We start from the raw sequence: 17,180 nt of genomic DNA, 5'->3' as shown, positions 1-17,180 counted from the left end.
AAGCTATTTGTACATTATATTGACGTATTTGTTAAGTTTTCTCAAAAACACAATAGATGAATTATCTATTATAAATAAAAACAATACACCCCTTCAGCACACAACTTTTTCAAGAAAAAATTCTTTAAAAATAGGGTAAAAACCAAATTTTATGAAATCTACCCTGTTTTTCCAAAGATAGCTTTTATTAAAAAAGTCAAAATTTTGAAGAATTTATCCTCTTTTTCCAAAGGTGAATTCGATTACAAATTTTGCTTCCGCACATCTGTAGTAATTTCTTCTAAAATAGATTTCTTTTTGGAAAATCAAAATCACATAATAAATAAGCTTTAAATCACATGCTGAAAAACATATTCGAAAATATTTTACAAGCTGAGTAATTACAGAAAATTTTCTGGCTTATTGGGGATGAGAGCAGGTAAATACACATCACCGAAAGAGCTTAACGTCACCCCTCATAAATAAACGGGTTATACTTGAAAGACCAATTATGTTGTGATTAAGAATAATCTTTTACTAGAAACCATTTAACTAATTTTCCCAGAAATTCGGTGTTTATTTTGTTCTTATTTCTGGTCTACACAGAAATGAGTCATAGCATCCTAATAAAAATCTTGTCAATCCCAGGAGACGTAGAGGATTATCTATCCAAAATTCTGATTGTATCTTAAAAGCACACAGAGAAAAAAAACACTAAACATTTAAAATAATTGTAATTTCAATTTAATAAGACCGATGGTTATTTTATTGATGGGTGTTTAATTGTCGCATATTTTCGATGTATAAACATAAACAATTGAAGTTAAGCATGTACTAGTAATATATTTTTACTTCAGAGGCGAGGGAAGATCTATCTAAATAAATACCTTTCGACCAATTTTTTGCGTTTAAAAAAGAAAGTCTTGTAGGTGCCTAGTGTTTTTTTTAATATAAAAAATCTTTTTTTTTTAAATAATTTTAAAAAATCTTAGGGGCTCCTAGCGTAATTTTTTTAAATATGTGATGTTTCGTTTTTCAAGGAGAAATCAAAATTTTGTCACAACCCATATAAAACTGAAAAATCGAGAATTTTAAAAATCTAAAAAATCCAAAAATTAAAATATCGAATAGATGAAAATGTTGAGAAGGCAAACAGTCGAAAGACTGAGAAATCGAAACAACAAAAAAGTGAAAAATCTAAAATAAAAAAATTCGAAAAATTGAAAATTTAAATAAAATTCGGGCAATCAAAACATCAACAAATCGAAAAATCGAAAAACTGAAAAATCGAAAAATGTATGATTTAAAAATTCGCAATATTTTGAAAAATCGAATAAGTAACAAGTAATAAAAAAAATTGAAAGTCGAAAAATGTAAAAATTAAAAATCGAAATACACATTGAAAATTCCCAAAACTTAAACATTGAAAATTTGAGAAATCGAGAAATTGAGAAATCGCAAAATCCAAAAATTTAGAAACGCCAAAAATTGAAAAATCGAAAAATTTAAATACATAAATCCTAAAAGTGAGACGTTGAAAAACTGGAAAATCGAAAATGCGAAAAGATGAATTATATTATCGAAAAACTGAAAAATCGCGAAAACGAAACATCAAAAGATCGAGAAGTCAAAACATCGAAAAACTGAAAAATTAATTCAGAAAAATTGGAAAATCTAAAAATGAGAAGGCAAAAAATCGAACGATTGAGAAATCAAAACAACAAAAAAGTAAAAAACCTAGAATTTAAAAATTCGAAAAATTGAAAATTTAAAAAATCGAGCAATCAAAACATCAATAAATCGAAAAATTAAGAAACTGAAAAATCGAAAAATGTAAGCAATATTTTGAAAAAACTAGAAATTAAAAAATCGAAATATGTACATAATGAAAAATCCCAAAACTTAAACTTTGTAAATTTGAGAAATCGAGAAATCGGAAAGACGAAAAATTAAAAAATCGATGAATCGAGAAATTGAGAAATCGAAAAATCCAAAAATTTAGAAACGCCAAAAATTGAAAAACTGAAAACTCGATACATTGTAAAATTTCCAAACTGAAATGACGGAAAATTGGAAAACCAAAAAGTCGAAAAGCCGAAAATTCGAAAAATCGGAAAACCGAAAAATCCAAAATTGAAAAAAATTAGAAGAATCTGAAAACTCGAGAAATTGAAAAATTCCAAAACTGGAATGACGAAAAATTGGGAAATCAAATTATCCAGAAATCGAACAATGGAAGAATGGAAACATCCGAGTATCGAGTAAAATAAAATAAATAAAAGCGACAAAATGAAAAAACTGAAAATCGAAAAATCAGAACATCCAAAAATTGAAAAATCCAGAAATTGAAAAATTCTCAAAACTGAAATGTTGAAAAATCGGAAAGTCGAAAAGTTTTTAAAATCCAAAAACCGAAGAAATGGAATCAAAAAATCGTAAAATTGAAAAATTCAAAAATCAATAACCGAAAGATAAAAAATTCGAAAATTTGAAAAATATAAATATCTGAAAAACTGAAAATCGGAGAGTACGAAAAATTGAAAAGTGTAAAGTTTAAAAAATTGAAAAATTAAAATATGGAGTAATCGAAGAATCGGTAAATCGAATCATCAAAAAATCTAAAAATTGAAAGATATAAAACTTAAAAATCGAAAAATTGCTAAATCCAAACGCCGAGAAGTTGAAAAATGAAAAAATCCAAAATTTAAAAAAACGAAAAATTAAAAAAGTGGAAAATTGAAAAAGCCGAGAAGTCGAAAAATTGATAAACGGAGAGATCAAAAAATTCAAAATTTAAAAAATCGGAAAATTGAAGAATTAAGAAAGTGTAATATTCCAAAACTGAAATGACAAAAAAAATCGAAAAATTCAAAAATCGAAAAACTGAGAGGATGAATTATCTAAAAACTGAGAAATCGTGAAATCGAAATCGAAAAATTGAAAAATGGCGAAATCGAAACATCAAAAGATCGAGAAGTCGAAATATCGAAAAATTGAGAAATGAAAGTGGCTAAAAATCGAAAAATGGGAAAATTCAAAATTCAAATTCAATTTTGAACTTAAAAAACGATAATAAACCGAAAAAGTGAAAAATCGAAACATCGAAAAACTAAAAACGAGAAGTCGATTCTGATTCACCGATCGTGATTTCGTGATTTCGTGATTCGTGATTAGTGATTCGTGATTCGTGATTCGTGATTAGTGATCAGTGATTAGTGATTCGTGATTTGTGATTTGTGATTCGTGATTAGTGATTCATGATTAGTGATTCGTGATTAGTGATCAGTGATTAGTGATTCGTGATTAGTGATTAGTGATCAGTGATCAGTGTTTAGTGATTGGTGATTAGTGATTCGTGATTAGTGATTGGTGATTCGTGATTCGTGATTAGTGATTAGTGATTAGTGATTCGTGATTCGTGATTAGTGATTGGTGATTCGTGATTAGTGATTCGTGATTAGTGATCAGTGATTCGTGATTTGTGATTCGTGATTCGTGATTCGTGATCAGTGATTAGTGATTCGTGATTTGTGATTCGTGATTAGTGATTCGTGATTAGTGATTCGTGATTAGTGATTCGTGATTAGTGATTCGTGATTAGTGATTCGTGATTAGTGATCAGTGATTCGTGAATAGTGATTGGTGATTAGTGATTCGTGATTCGTGATTCGTGATTAGTAATTAGTAATTAGTGATTAGACGGACAGACGGACAGACAGACGGAAATGAGAGACCTATTTCTTTGTCTTTTAGGGGTCATGAAAAATCGAGAAAACGTAAAAGTAGAGAGTCGGCCGACGGACTCAATTACAATACTTCCTTTGCTTACGCTCGGGAAGTAAAAACAATAAAAACGGCAATAAAAAACCGATAGCAAAAACACACAAAAACGACCAAAAAGGGCGAGAAAAAAGACAAAAAAAACGCTTCCAAAGAAACGAATAAAAAAGCGACAATCCTTAAGTAAATGCGATAGAAAAAAACCGACAAAAACGGACAACAAAGGCACAAGAAAAGTAGCCAAAAAGCGAGCAAAAAATACAACAAAAAAGACAACAAAAAACGGTAACAAGAAATCGGAAAATTGAAGAATCGAGAAAGTGTAAAATTCTAAAACTGAAATGACAAAAAATCGAAAAACCGAGAAATCGTGAAATCGAAATTGAAAAATTGAAAAATCGCGAAATCGAAACCCCAAAAGATCGAGAAGTCGAAAGATCGAAAAATTGAGAAATGGGAAAATTCAAAATTGAAAAATTTTAACTTAAAAAAACGACAAACTAATAAACCGAAAAAGTGAAAGATCGAAACATCGAAAAACTGAAAAATTAATTAAAAAAAGTCGAAAAATCGAAAAATCTAAAATTTAAAAATTAGAAAAACTGGGAAAAAGTCGAGCATTCAGAACAAATCCAAAAATTAAAAAACTGAAAAATCGAAAAATGTCCGATTTAAAAAGTCGCAATATTTTGAAAAATCGAATAAGTAAAAAATCGAAAACACGAAAAGTCGAAAAATCGAAATAGAAATTCCGAGGTTTCGTCTTGTTTTATTTTCGAATTGTCAATATTCGTTAGTTTATTCGATTTCTCACTAAGTCAGGTTGATGAAAAAAACACCACTTTCCAATTAAAATCTACCCATGATAAATTTTTCCATTTTTATTAATAAATAACGATTTGTACAGATTTTTCGCTTTTATCTTAAGAAAAGTATTTTCTGAATTAAACATACTACAACACAGTTATTTCTACCTGAAGAAGGTACTATGTAATCAAGCAAGGGAACTTTAATCCTTGTCCGTTATTCTACCTGAGTGTTTAGGGAATTATGGCAACCCGGAGAGAGAAGGCGAAGGAGCTTAATACCCCTCGCTGCTGGGTACCGACAATACTTTTGCATGCGATAGTTTGTCTCCCATACATTATTATACACGTTTAAAAACCATTAAAAGTTACATATTTCAAAAACCTCAAAAACTGTAAAATCTTACGACTTTGATTTTTTATATCATAATTGAGTTCCACTTGAAACTGAATGCATTTCTTCGTTGGAAATAAAATTCACAAATAAATGTATCTGTTTTTGTTGCTTTTCCAAAAACGCCGGTATTATAAATTTGTGTAAACTACCTCACGCGTCTCCATAGACACGTGTTATTTTTTTCTGAAACGTCACTCCAAATGTCATTTTTTAAAAAAAGTGAGGTTAGACCACCCAACCCCAAACACCCAAAATATTCATGAAATTTCTCGAAAAGGTTAGTAAATTAACCACCCGCACCATGCTGAAACGCAAACTCTCCAAACCCTCCTCCACCACCCCCCAAGAGAGCGAAGTCGCCGCCAAAACCTCGCGCCCCGAAACCGACTCTCCAGGTCCCCCAGACAAATCCCGGTACTTCTCCAGCCCCCAATCGCCCGATTTCGCCCAACAATTCATCAACATCCAACTCGACCTAAACGCCGCCCTCAAACCGCTCCAGTTCAAGCCCCCTGTAGCCTACGTCTACAACCCAGTCGAATACGCATTCAAACCCAACGAAACCTACGTCAAAAAATACTGCCAAGGCCCCAAGAAGCTCCTCTTCGTGGGCATGAACCCCGGCCCCTTCGGCATGGTTCAAACCGGCGTGCCGTTCGGCGAAATCAAGTCAGTCCGCGACTGGCTTGAAATCGAAGAGGAGGTCTCAAAGCCCGAGAAAGAGTGTCCGCAGCGCCCCGTGTTGGGGTTCGCGTGCACCCGATCCGAAGTGAGCGGGGACCGACTCTGGAACGTCCTCAAAAAGCTGTGCGGAAGCCCTGAGGTTTTTTTCAAAAATTGTTTCGTTTATAATTATTGCCCTTTGGCGTTGTTGAAGAGTGACGGGGGTAACTTGACCCCCAGCGACATTAAGGTACAAACGTAACTTTTGCGAAAACTTACTCATCGTTGTTTACAGGACACTAATATTTTGGAGGGAATCTGTGACCAGTACTTCTGGAAAGTCATCCAGTTGTTGAGCCCGGAAATCATAATAGGGATAGGACGCTACGCCGAAAAACGCGCTATTTTGACACTAAAGAACAACGACAGTGACGTTAAAGTGCTCAATTTGGTCCATCCGAGTCCGCGTGTCAAGAATAACCAGAACTGGCCCTTGAAAGCGGAGGAGTTTTTCAAGAAGGAGGATTTGTTGAAGTACATGACTAACTAAAATGGAGCTGACGGACACTGAGCAACAATTCATGGAGAAAGCATTTGAATACGCGTATGAAGCTCTGGCTGCTAAGGAAGTCCCTGTGGGGTGTATTTTTGTCTACAAGGACGAAATTGTGGCGCTGGGGCGAAACACGGTGAACGAGAGTCGGAACGCCACCAGACATGCTGAAATTAACTGTATTGAGCAAGTTACGGACTATTGTAGAGACAAGGGTTTGGATTTGGGGGCGGCGTTCCGCCAAGTGTGTGTTTACGTGACTGTAGAACCGTGTATCATGTGTATTAATGCTTTGTATGACTTGGGGGTGCACAGTGTCGTTTTTGGTTGTAAAAATGACAGATTTGGGGGACAGACTGTTTTTGACGTTGGTAGTGTTAGACAGGCGCCTACTAGGATTACAGGTGGGTGGAGAGCTGAGGAAGCTATGAACCTATTGAAGGAGTTTTACAAGGGGGTTAATCCCAGTGCGCCCCCTTCTAAGGTTAAAGTTAGGGGGAAAAAGACGTAAGTCTCAATATTGTTTTTTTTTTTTGTAAAGTTTGTATTTGTTTTGAAATATATTTGAGTTATTTTTTTAATATTCGTTTTTACAAAATTTACAGCTTTGTTATCATACAAAAACGCAAAATTAGGCTTGTTGAGGTCGCAGGCCAGCAGCTTGGGACATCAGGAATTTCTGTAAAAAAAAAAACTAAGTTATCACCTTTTTTAAAACTTCAAACAAAATTTCCTGTTTATTTATGCACCATAAAACGAAAACATAAAACCGGAAGCACTTCGTCCCGTGTTTAAAATAGCTGATTTATGTCCCCCCTGTGCAGCCGCGGAGGTTTATTCAGAAAAAAAAAAACACTAAACATTTAAAAACAACTGTAATTTCAATTTAATAAGACTGATGGTTATTTTATTGATGGGTGTTTAATTGTCGCATATTTTCGATGTATAAACATAAACAATTGAAGTTAAGCATGTACTAGTAATATATTTTTACTTCAGAGGCGAGGGAAGATCTATCTAAATAAATACCTTTCGACCAATTTTTTGCGTTTAAAAAAGAAAGTCTTGTAGGTGCCTAGTGTTTTTTTTTAATATAAAAAATCTTTGTTTTTTAAATAATTTTAAAAAATCTTAGGGGCTCCTAGCGTAATTTTTTTAAATATGTGATGTTTCGTTTTTCAACGAGAAATCAAAATTTTGTCAAAACCCATATAAAAATGAAAAATCGGGAATTTTATAAATCTAAAAAATCCAAAAATCCAAAAATTAAAATATCGAATGGATGAAAATGTTGAGAAGGCAAACAGTCGAAAGACTGAGAAATTGAAACAACAAAAAAGTGAAAAACCTAAAATAAAAAAATTCGAAAAATTGAAAATTTAAATAAAATTCGGGCAATCAAAGCATCAACAAATCGAAAAATCGAAAAACTGAAAAATCGAAAAATGTATGATTTAAAAATTCGCAATATTTTGAAAAATCGAATAAGTAACAAGTAATAAAAAAAATTGAAAGTCGAAAAATCTAAAAATTAAAAATCGAAATACACATTGAAAAATCCCAAAACTTAAACATTGAAAATTTGAGAAATCGCAAAATCCAAAAATTTAGAAACGCCAAAAATTGAAAAATCGAAAAATTTAAATACATACATAAATCCTAAAAGTGAGACGTTGAAAAACTGGAAAATCGAAAATTCGAAAAGATGAATTATATTATTGAAAAACCGAAAAATCGCGAAAACGAAACATCAAAAGATCGAGAAGTCAAAACATCGAAAATCTGAAAAATAATTCAGAAAAATTGGAAAATCTAAAAATGAGAAGGCAAAAAATCGAACGATTGAGAAATCGAAACAACAAAAAAGTAAAAAACCTAGAATTTAAAAATTCGAAAAATTGAAAATTTAAAAAATCGAGCAATCAAGACATCAACAAATCGAAAAATTAACAAATTGAAAAATCGAAAAATGTAAGCAATATTTTAATAAATAATAAAAATTAAAAAATCGAAATATGTACATAATGAAAAATCCCAAAACTTAAACATTGTAAATTTGAGAAATCGAGAAATCGGAAAGACGAAAAGTCGAAAAATTCAAAAGTCGATGAATCGAGAAATTGAGAAATCGAAAAATCCAAAAATTTAGAAACGCCAAAAATTGAAAAACTGAAAACTCGATACATTGTAAAATTTCCAAACTGAAATGACGGAAAATTGGAAAACCAAAAAGTCGAAAAGCCGAAAATTCGAAAAATCGGAAAACCGAAAAATCCAAAATTGAAAAAAATTAGAAGAATCTGAAAACTCGAGAAATTGAAAAATTCCAAAACTGGAATGACGAAAAATTGGGAAATCAAATTATCCAGAAATCGAACAATGGAAGAATGGAAACATCCGAGTATCGAGTAAAACAAAATAAATAAAAGCGACAAAATAAAAAAACTGAAAATCGAAAAATCAGAACATCCAAAAATTGAAAAATCCAGAAATTGAAAAATTCTCAAAACTGAAATGTTGAAAAATCGGAAAGTCGAAAAGTTTTTAAAATCCAAAAACCGAAGAAATGGAATCAAAAAATCGTAAAATTGAAAAATTCAAAAATCAATAAACCGAAAGATAAAAAATTCGAAAATTTGAAAAATATAAATATCTGAAAAACTGAAAATCGGAGAGTACGAAAAATTGAAAAGTGTAAAGTTTAAAAAATTGAAAAATTAAAATATGGAAAAATCGAAGAATCGGGAAATCGAATCATCAAAAAATCTAAAAATTGAAAGATATAAAACTTAAAAATCGAAAAATTGCTAAATCCAAACGCCGAGAAGTTGAAAAATTAAAAAATCCAAAATTTAAGAAAATGAAAAATTAAAAAAGTAGAAAATTGAAAAAGCCGAGAAGTCGAAAAATTGAAAAACGGAGAGATCAAAAAATTCAAAATTTAAAAAATCGGAAAATTGAAGAATTAAGGTACAAACGTAACTTTTGCGAAAACTTACTCATCGTTGTTTACAGGACACTAATATTTTGGAAGGAATCTGTGACCAGTACTTCTGGAAAGTCATCCAGTTGTTGAGCCCGGAAATCATAATAGGGATAGGACGGTATGCCGAAAAACGCGCTATTTTGACCCTAAAGAACAACGACAGTGACGTTAAAGTGCTCAATTTGGTGCACCCGAGTCCGCGTGTCAAGAATAACCAGAATTGGCCCTCCAAAGCGGAGGAGTTTTTCAAGAAGGAGGATTTGCTGAAGTACATGACAAACTAAAATGGAGTTGACGGACACTGAGCAACAATTCATGGAGAAAGCATTTGAATACGCGTATGAAGCTCTGGCTGCTAAGGAAGTCCCTGTGGGGTGTATTTTTGTCTACAAGGACGAAATTGTGGCGCTGGGGCGAAACACGGTGAACGAGAGTCGGAACGCCACCAGACATGCTGAAATTAACTGTATTGAGCAAGTTACGGACTATTGTAGAGACAAGGGTTTGGATTTGGGGGCGGCGTTCCGCCAAGTGTGTGTTTACGTGACTGTAGAACCGTGTATCATGTGTATTAATGCTTTGTATGACTTGGGGGTGCACAGTAGAGGTGGGACGGGTAGTAACTATTCGTTACAAAGTATTCGGTACACGATGAGACCCGAACTACCGAGTATCGAAGTTGAAAAGTAATCGTTACTATTCGTCAATGATTACTGATCATTTCGTGATTTCGAGTATGCATTCTGGATTCAAATACTAAGGAATCAAGAACCGATTGCCGAAATACCGAGAACTACCGACCTCCTAAACCTATAAATCAAATACCCTTACTTTTATTTACTAACACTTCGCTTTCAAGTTGAGTTGAATGTTGAATATAGAAAAAGGAATAATAAGTTAAAAATAATGCGGCCTTTTGTTAGTTAACAAAAATTGAATGAAGTAACTAAAGTTACTAAATAATAATAGATTTATAAAGTACGTTTTTTGTTTTTGTTTTTTTTTATTCTATGTAATATTATTTGATTTATTTTTGTATTTTTTTACGATTTAAATATATTTTTTGTATTATTCCAGAAATTATTAGATATTTTCATACCGCAATAAAATAAAACCAAAGCGAGTTTCATTAAGTAATCAATACCCGAAGTAACGATTATAAATAACGATTACTTTTTTAAAAAGTAACGAATACGTACGAGTACACCAAAGTAACGATAGTTCCCATCTCTAGTGCACAGTGTCGTTTTTGGTTGTAAAAATGACAGATTTGGGGGACAAACTGTTTTTGATGTTGGTAGTGTTAGACAGGCGCCTACTAGGATTAAAGGTGGGTGGAGAGCTGAGGAAGCTATGAACCTGTTGAAGGAGTTTTACAAGGGGGTTAATCCCAGTGCGCCCCCTTCTAAAGTTAAAGTTAGGGGTAAAAAGACGTAAGTCTCAATATTGTTTATTTTTTGTAAAGTTTGTATTTGTTTTGAAATATATTTGAGTTATTTTTTTTAATATTCGTTTTTACAAAATTTACAGCTTTGTTATTATACAAAAACGCAAAATTAGGCTTGTTGAGATCGCAGGCCAGCAGCTTGGGACATCAGGAATTTCTGTAAAAAAAACTAAGTTATCACCTTTTTTAAAACTTCAAACAAAATTTCCTGTTTATTTATGCACCATAAAACGAAAACAAAACCGGAAGCACTTCGTCCCGTGTTTAAAATAGCTGATTTATGTCCCCCCTGTGCAGCCGCGGAGGTTTATTCAGACCTGAAATATTCTTGAACTTGAATAGCTCCTTACCTTGAGAGGGGTGAGAGCATTTGTCGCTTGCAACCCCAAGCTTCTGAGAATCACCACAGGGGTGAATTGTGTGCTGTACAGCTGGACGAGACCGTGGACGACCAGGATCATGGGAACGTTGAACCGTTGCCGTTCCGTTTCATAGTTCTTTAAATATTGCAAGTTGCCTGTTGCAAAAAACACAAAGGGGTTGTTTTTGCGGTCGCTTTCACGTTCGAGGGCTTACCGAGGGTGCTGCCGGCGTACACCGCCTCTGCTAAGACTTTATTCAAGCAGATGACGTCACCGAAACCGAGATTAACCCCTTGGCCTGCCAAAGGGTGAACTCTGTGGGCCGCGTCTCTAGAAACAATAATGGGGACAAGTATTATAAGTAAATGAGGATTTATGACTTCCAGCGACAATAAAAGAGAAATTTCCTAATGACTTAAGCCGGTTTCGGCGTGATGATGATGACTTTTGCGAAAATGCTATTAGTGGCGTACTTATCCTTCTTGGTAAATTTTAAATAGTCGTTATCTGGGAATTTGCGATAATTTAAACGCCATTGGTTTTATTTTATTTGTGCGTAAATAACTCTAATCTCCGAATTTAAACATTGTTGCGTTCCAGACTGAACGAAATTGAACATGCTTTCTTCATTAAAGCGAGATATTATTAGACAACTCTAAATTTCCCCGGTTGCGTTGAAAATTTCCAGGAAATTTGTATAAGAACTAAATTTGTACAGAGTTCAAGAGATAAATTAATTTTAAGTGTTGCTTAACGATCGTGTTTTTTCTTTTAGTTCGATGTTTTTAGACGCAGGTGGAAAAATTGGTCGAAAGTTGCATCGACAGAACTTCCCGTGCTCCTGAAGTACAATGAAAATTATATCCCGGCCACAAATTTTTGGAAAAATCGAGTGAGTTGTTCTTGATTTAATCAATAAAATAAATTGAGTCATCAGAAACGATACTGTAAACAAAACTCAGGCGGCAGCTCTTTGTGCAGGTGGCTGCCTGGCTGCAAGTCAGAAATTAGCGGAACGCCCGGAAGTGGCCAATTTTGTTGCATTTTGCACAATCTCGAAAAAGAAAAATTAAAATATACAACAACTGAAAACTCGAAAAATTCAGAAATCGAAATATATATAAAACAGTCGAAAACTGAAAAATCTAAAGTTTAAAAGACGAAAAACTGAAAATTAAAAACATAAAAAATCGAGAAGTCGAAAAATAGAACTATTGAAAATCCCAAAACTGAAAAAACATCCAAAATTGAGAAATTAAAAAATTAGCCAACTGAAAAATCCAAAAATCGAAGAATTGAAGGACTGAAAAATCGAAACTGCGAATTCGAGAAACCGGAAAATCAAAAAAAATATATTACTTGAAAAATCGGAAAACTGAAAATTTAGCAATGTCAAAATTTGAAAAATTGGAAAATAGAAATTTTGAATAACCGGAAAATCAAAAAATCCATAAATTGAAAAATCTAAAATTTAAAACATTGAACAATTGAAATATCGCAAAATCGAAAAACCGAGAAATCCAAAAATCGAGAAATAGAAAAAAATTGAGAAATTGAACAATCTGAATTCGATAAATCGAGAAATAAAAAAAATTGAAAAATTTTAAAAAAGAAAAATTAAAACATCGAAAAGTTGAAATAAAATTGGGAAATCGACAAATTGGAATCGATTGGCCTGAAAATTTGAAAAATTGAATAAACGAAAAATTGGAAAATCGAAATAAACAACAAAAATTAAGGAAATGAAAAAACAAAAAATTGTGATATAAAATTGAGAAAATGAAAAATAAAAAATCAGGAAAATGCAAAATAAAAATCGAGAACTTGAAAAATTGAGGAAATGAAAAATTGAAAATGGCGAAAATAAAAAACTGAGAATGTGAAAAATCGAAAAATGAGAAACTGTAATATCGAAAAATTGTAAAATAAAAAATTGCAACTCGAAAAATTGAAAAATTTAGAAGTCAAGAAACTGTAAAATTGAAAAACCAAAAATAAAAAAACGAAAAAGTACGTAATGAAAACTTGAAAAATATCAAAAGTGGAGATCAAACATGTCACTTCTGCGGCCCGAAATCTACAAGAAAAAGTATTTTGTGAAATTTCAAAAATTTTGTTGAAAATTGGGATATTTTGCATATTTTTGAATGTTTCAAAGGACGATTCTGGAAGAAATCCATTGGTTTCCAATACCCCAATTTTCGAAGAATTTTCAACAAAATTTTCGAAATTTCACTTAATACATTTTCTTGTAGATTTCAGGCCGCAGAAGTCATATCCGCTTTCATTTCTTCGATAACTCCATTGGTTTTTCCAGAATTGTCCTTTGAAACATTAAAAAATGTGCAAAATACCCCATTTTCGACCAATTTTCAACAAAATTTTCGAAATTTCACAAAACACTTTTTTTATTGATTTCCGGCCGCAGAAGTCATATCCGTTTTCATTTCTTCGATAACTCCAATGGTTCTTCCAGAATCGTCCTTTGAAACATTCAAAAATATGCAAAATACCCCAATTTTCTAAGAATTTTCAACAAAATTTTCGAAATTTCACAAAACGCTTTTTCTTATAGATTTCCGGCCGCAGAAGTCATATCCGTTTTCATTTCTTCGATAACTCCAATGGTTCTTCCAGAATCGTCCTTTGAAACATTCAAAAATATGCAAAATATCCCAATTTTCGACCAATTTTCAACAAAATTTTCGAAATTTCACTTAATACATTTTCTTGTAGATTTCAGGCCGCAGAAGTCATATCAGCTTTCATTTCTTCGAGAACTCCAACGGTTTTTCCAGAATCATCCTTTGAAACATTCAAAAATATGCAAAATACCCCAATTTTCGAAGAATTGTCAGCAAAATTTTTGGAATTTCACAAAACACATTTTCTTGTAGATTTCGGGCCGCAGAAGTCATATCCGCTTTCATTTCTTCGATAACTCAATTGGTTTTTCCAGAATCGTCCTTTGAAACATTCAAAAATATGCAAAATACCCCAATTTTCGAAGAATTTTCAGCAAAATTTTTGAAATTTCACAAAACACATTTTCTTGTAGATTTCCGGCCGCAGAAGTCATATCCGCTTTCATTTCTTCGATAACTCCAATGGTTTTTCCAAAATCGTCCTTTGAAACTTTAAAAAAATACGCAAAATAGCCCAATTTTCGATCAATTTTCAACAAAATTTTCGAAATTTCACAAAACACTTTTTTTATAGATTTCGGGCCGCAGAAGTCATATCCGTTTTCATTTCTTCGATAACTCCAATGGTTTTTCCAGAATCGTCCTTTGAAACATTAAAAAATATGCAAAATACCCCAATTTTCGAAGAATTTTCAGCAAAATTTTTGAAATTTCACAAAACACATTTTCTTGTAGATTTCGGGCTGCAGAAGTCATATCCGCTTTCATTTCTTCGATAACTCAATTGGTTTTTCCAGAATCGTCCTTTGAAACATTAAAAAATATGCAAAATACCCCAATTTTGGACCAATTTTCAACAAAATTTTCGAAATTTCACAAAACACTTTTTCTTATAGATTTCGGGCCGCAGAAGTCATATCCGCTTTCATTTCTTCGATAACTCCAATGGTTTTTCCAAAATCGTCCTTTGAAACATTCAAAAATATGCAAAATACCCCAATTTTCGACCAATTTTCATCAAAATTTTCGAAATTTCACAAAACACTTTTTCTTATAGATTTCGGGCCGCAGAAGTCATATCCGCTTTCATTTCTTCGATATTTCCAATGGTTTTTCTAGAATCGTCCTTTGAAACATTCAAAAATATGCAAAATACTCCAATTTTCGACCAATTTTCGACAAAAGTTTTCGAAATTTCACAAAATACATTTTTTTGTAGATTTCGGGCCGCAGAAGTTATATCCGCTTTCATTTCTTCGATAACTTCAATGGTTTTTCCAAAATCGTCCTTTGAAACATTCAAAAATATGCAAAATACCCCAATTTTCGACCAATTTTCATCAAAATTTTCGAAATTTCACAAAACACTTTTTCTTATAAATTTCCGGCCGCAGAAGTCATCTCCGCTTTCATTTCTTCGATAACTCCAATGGTTTTTCCAGAATCGTCCTTTGAAACATTCAAAAATATGCAAAATACCCCAATTTTCGACCAATTTTCAACAAAATTTTCGAAATTTCACAAAACACTTTTTCTTATAGATTTCGGGCCGCAGAAGTCATATCCGCTTTTATTTCTTCGATAACTCCAATGATTTTTCCAGAATCGTCCTTTGAAACATTAAAAAATATGCAAAATACTCCAATTTTCGACCAATTTTCAACAAAATTTTCGAAATTTCACAAAACACTTTTTCTTATAGATTTCAGGTCGCAGAAGTCATATCCGTTTTCATTTCTTCCATAACTCCAATGGTTCTTCCAGAATCGTCCTTTACCCCAATTTTTGACCAATTTTTAACAAAATTTTCGAAATTTCAGTTAATACATTTTCTTGTAGATTTCGGGTCGCAGAAGTCATATCCGCTTTCGATTCTTCGATAACTCCAATGGTTCTTCCAGAATCTTCCTTTGAAACATTCAAAAATATGCAAAATACCCCAATTTTCGATCAATTTTCAACAAAATTTTCGAAATTTCACAAAACACTTTTTCTTATGGATTTCGGGCACCAGAAGTCATATCCGCTTTCATTTCTTCGATAACTCCATTGGTTTTTCCAGAGTCGTCCTTTGAAACATTCAAAAATATGCAAAATACCCCAATTTTCGACCAATTTTCAACAAAATTTTCGAAATTTCACAAAACGCTTTTTCTTATAGATTTTCGGCCGCAGAAGTCATATCCGTTTTCATTTCTTCGATAAATCCAATGGTTCTTCCAGAATCGTCCTTTGAAACATTCAAAAATATGCAAAATACCCCAATTTCAACCTTTATTTTTCTTAACATATCTACATAGTATTCTTTGAACAACACGATACTCAAAAACATGTTTTCAATTCCTCGTAGAGAAAAATAAGGATTCTGCAGTTAAGCTCCGCCCTCTTGGCTCACAACGAATAAAAAAATCATCACAATTGAGACAGGGCGGGTGGGCGGGCTTACATTTTGCTTTTTGGTTTTAACATGTGTAGACTTATTTTCACAACACGAAACTTAAAACATGTTTAAAATGTAAAATTTGTATAACGAAAAATCAACTTTTCAAAGTGCAAAAAAGTAAAAAATGGAAATTTCCAACTGTCACTCGAATCCCAAAACTTTGTGATACTTACCCAACCAGAGCCACCCCTTTAGACACATAATTCGTAGCATGCCCTATGCCAAGTGGAAACATCGCCCTGCTTTTAATATCACAACCCAAGACCTTTGGAGGACACTGGGTCATCGAAGTCGACGGAAGATTGAAAAATCGTATTAAATTATCGAAAGTCTGAGTCGCCTGATCCACGAAACCACTTCTGGGTTGAACTTTCCACTATAATTATCAATTAACAAAATAAAATAAAAAATCAATTGAAACATACAAGAGCGTCATTAATGGCATCTACGAACGCATCTTCGGACAAGCTCGCCACACGTTTAGCTTCTTTGGCATTCATGGACCACACCATCGACGAGAAACCTTGAGTTAGCTATAAAGCGACGTGGAAAATAAAGCTTGTAATAATTATTGTTAAGTTACCGACCGGTAGAAGCGCCAGAAAACCGCCATCGGGAAGATGTCTTTGCCATGCCACCACGTTCGGGGAATCCTACAATTTTTGAATAAAGCAACGGCAATGTTAGTAGCGTGTGAATAACGTACCTCTGGTAATTTAAGCGTGGCTACAATTCCCATTTGGTTGTAGTTGCACGCGATATGATGAAAATCCATTTCCTTCCTCACCAATGAGTTGGCACCATCACAGCCTAGCTGAAAATTGAAAATATTTTCACAGCTTTGTTGTTGGAAAAGTTACGACACGTGACTACAGGGTCGTACTAACAAACAACAAACAACAGGAATAGAGTGTTTAACGCAGAAGCTGGTCTTATCGCTTAATCTTCATTGTTATCAATATTTATCAATAGTAAGGTAAATAGTATAATGAGAGAAGAACTACCACGACGTTTTTCATAGACTGACACTTCGTGATTTTTAGCAACATCACCTAAACCCAGTCCGCCTCTGCCTCTCGCTCCAAACAGCCGTTCATCTGGCACGAAAGTGGAAATTGA

The 17,180-nt window shown here is 33.0% G+C and overlaps 4 protein-coding genes across 5 annotated transcripts in view; 3 read left to right on the top strand and 1 right to left on the bottom strand.

Annotated features, from left to right (window-relative positions):
- The first annotated feature begins 5,165 nt into the window (after nt 1-5,165).
- Nucleotides 5,166-6,175, top strand: LOC135126189 (single-strand selective monofunctional uracil DNA glycosylase). The gene is made up of 2 exons (XM_064052042.1): nt 5,166-5,875; nt 5,921-6,175. Exons 1-2 carry the CDS (start codon nt 5,222-5,224, stop codon nt 6,173-6,175), a joined length of 909 nt encoding a protein of 302 aa, XP_063908112.1. The 5' UTR covers nt 5,166-5,221.
- A 1-nt stretch (nt 6,176) lies between these two features.
- On the top strand, nt 6,177-9,345 carry LOC135126190 (tRNA-specific adenosine deaminase 2-like). The gene is made up of 2 exons (XM_064052043.1): nt 6,177-6,685; nt 9,194-9,345. Exons 1-2 carry the CDS (start codon nt 6,177-6,179, stop codon nt 9,252-9,254), a joined length of 570 nt encoding a protein of 189 aa, XP_063908113.1. The 3' UTR covers nt 9,255-9,345.
- Nucleotides 6,699-17,180, bottom strand: part of LOC135126187 (ubiquinone biosynthesis monooxygenase COQ6, mitochondrial) — a 36,832-nt gene continuing 26,350 nt past the window's right edge. Inside the window, exons 4-10 of one of the 2 annotated variants that reach the window (XM_064052041.1) lie at nt 16,768-16,875; nt 16,649-16,714; nt 16,487-16,594; nt 16,235-16,437; nt 11,188-11,303; nt 10,962-11,128; nt 6,699-6,857 (exon numbers count right to left, since the gene is read on the bottom strand). In XM_064052041.1, the coding sequence (XP_063908111.1) occupies nt 6,810-6,857; nt 10,962-11,128; nt 11,188-11,303; nt 16,235-16,437; nt 16,487-16,594; nt 16,649-16,714; nt 16,768-16,875 (816 nt within the window). In that variant the 3' untranslated portion in view covers nt 6,699-6,809. Of the gene's footprint in view, nt 6,858-10,598; nt 10,769-10,961; nt 11,129-11,187; nt 11,304-16,234; nt 16,438-16,486; nt 16,595-16,648; nt 16,715-16,767; nt 16,876-17,180 lie in introns of those variants that run through there. The other variant, XM_064052040.1, reaches the window with a different exon arrangement.
- Nucleotides 9,359-10,670, top strand: LOC135126191 (tRNA-specific adenosine deaminase 2). Its single transcript, XM_064052044.1, has 2 exons — nt 9,359-9,765; nt 10,399-10,670. Exons 1-2 carry the CDS (start codon nt 9,450-9,452, stop codon nt 10,599-10,601), a joined length of 519 nt encoding a protein of 172 aa, XP_063908114.1. The 5' UTR covers nt 9,359-9,449; the 3' UTR covers nt 10,602-10,670.

Source organism: Zophobas morio, unplaced genomic scaffold, assembly GCF_036711695.1.
Source record: "Zophobas morio isolate AGI-343-1 ecotype UQ-CSIRO unplaced genomic scaffold, CSIRO_AGI_Zmor_V1 ptg000010l, whole genome shotgun sequence".
Classification (NCBI taxonomy): Eukaryota; Metazoa; Arthropoda; class Insecta; order Coleoptera; family Tenebrionidae; genus Zophobas; species Zophobas morio.
Note: the sequence above shows the minus strand (reverse complement) of the source record. Positions and strands in the feature narration are given on the sequence as shown.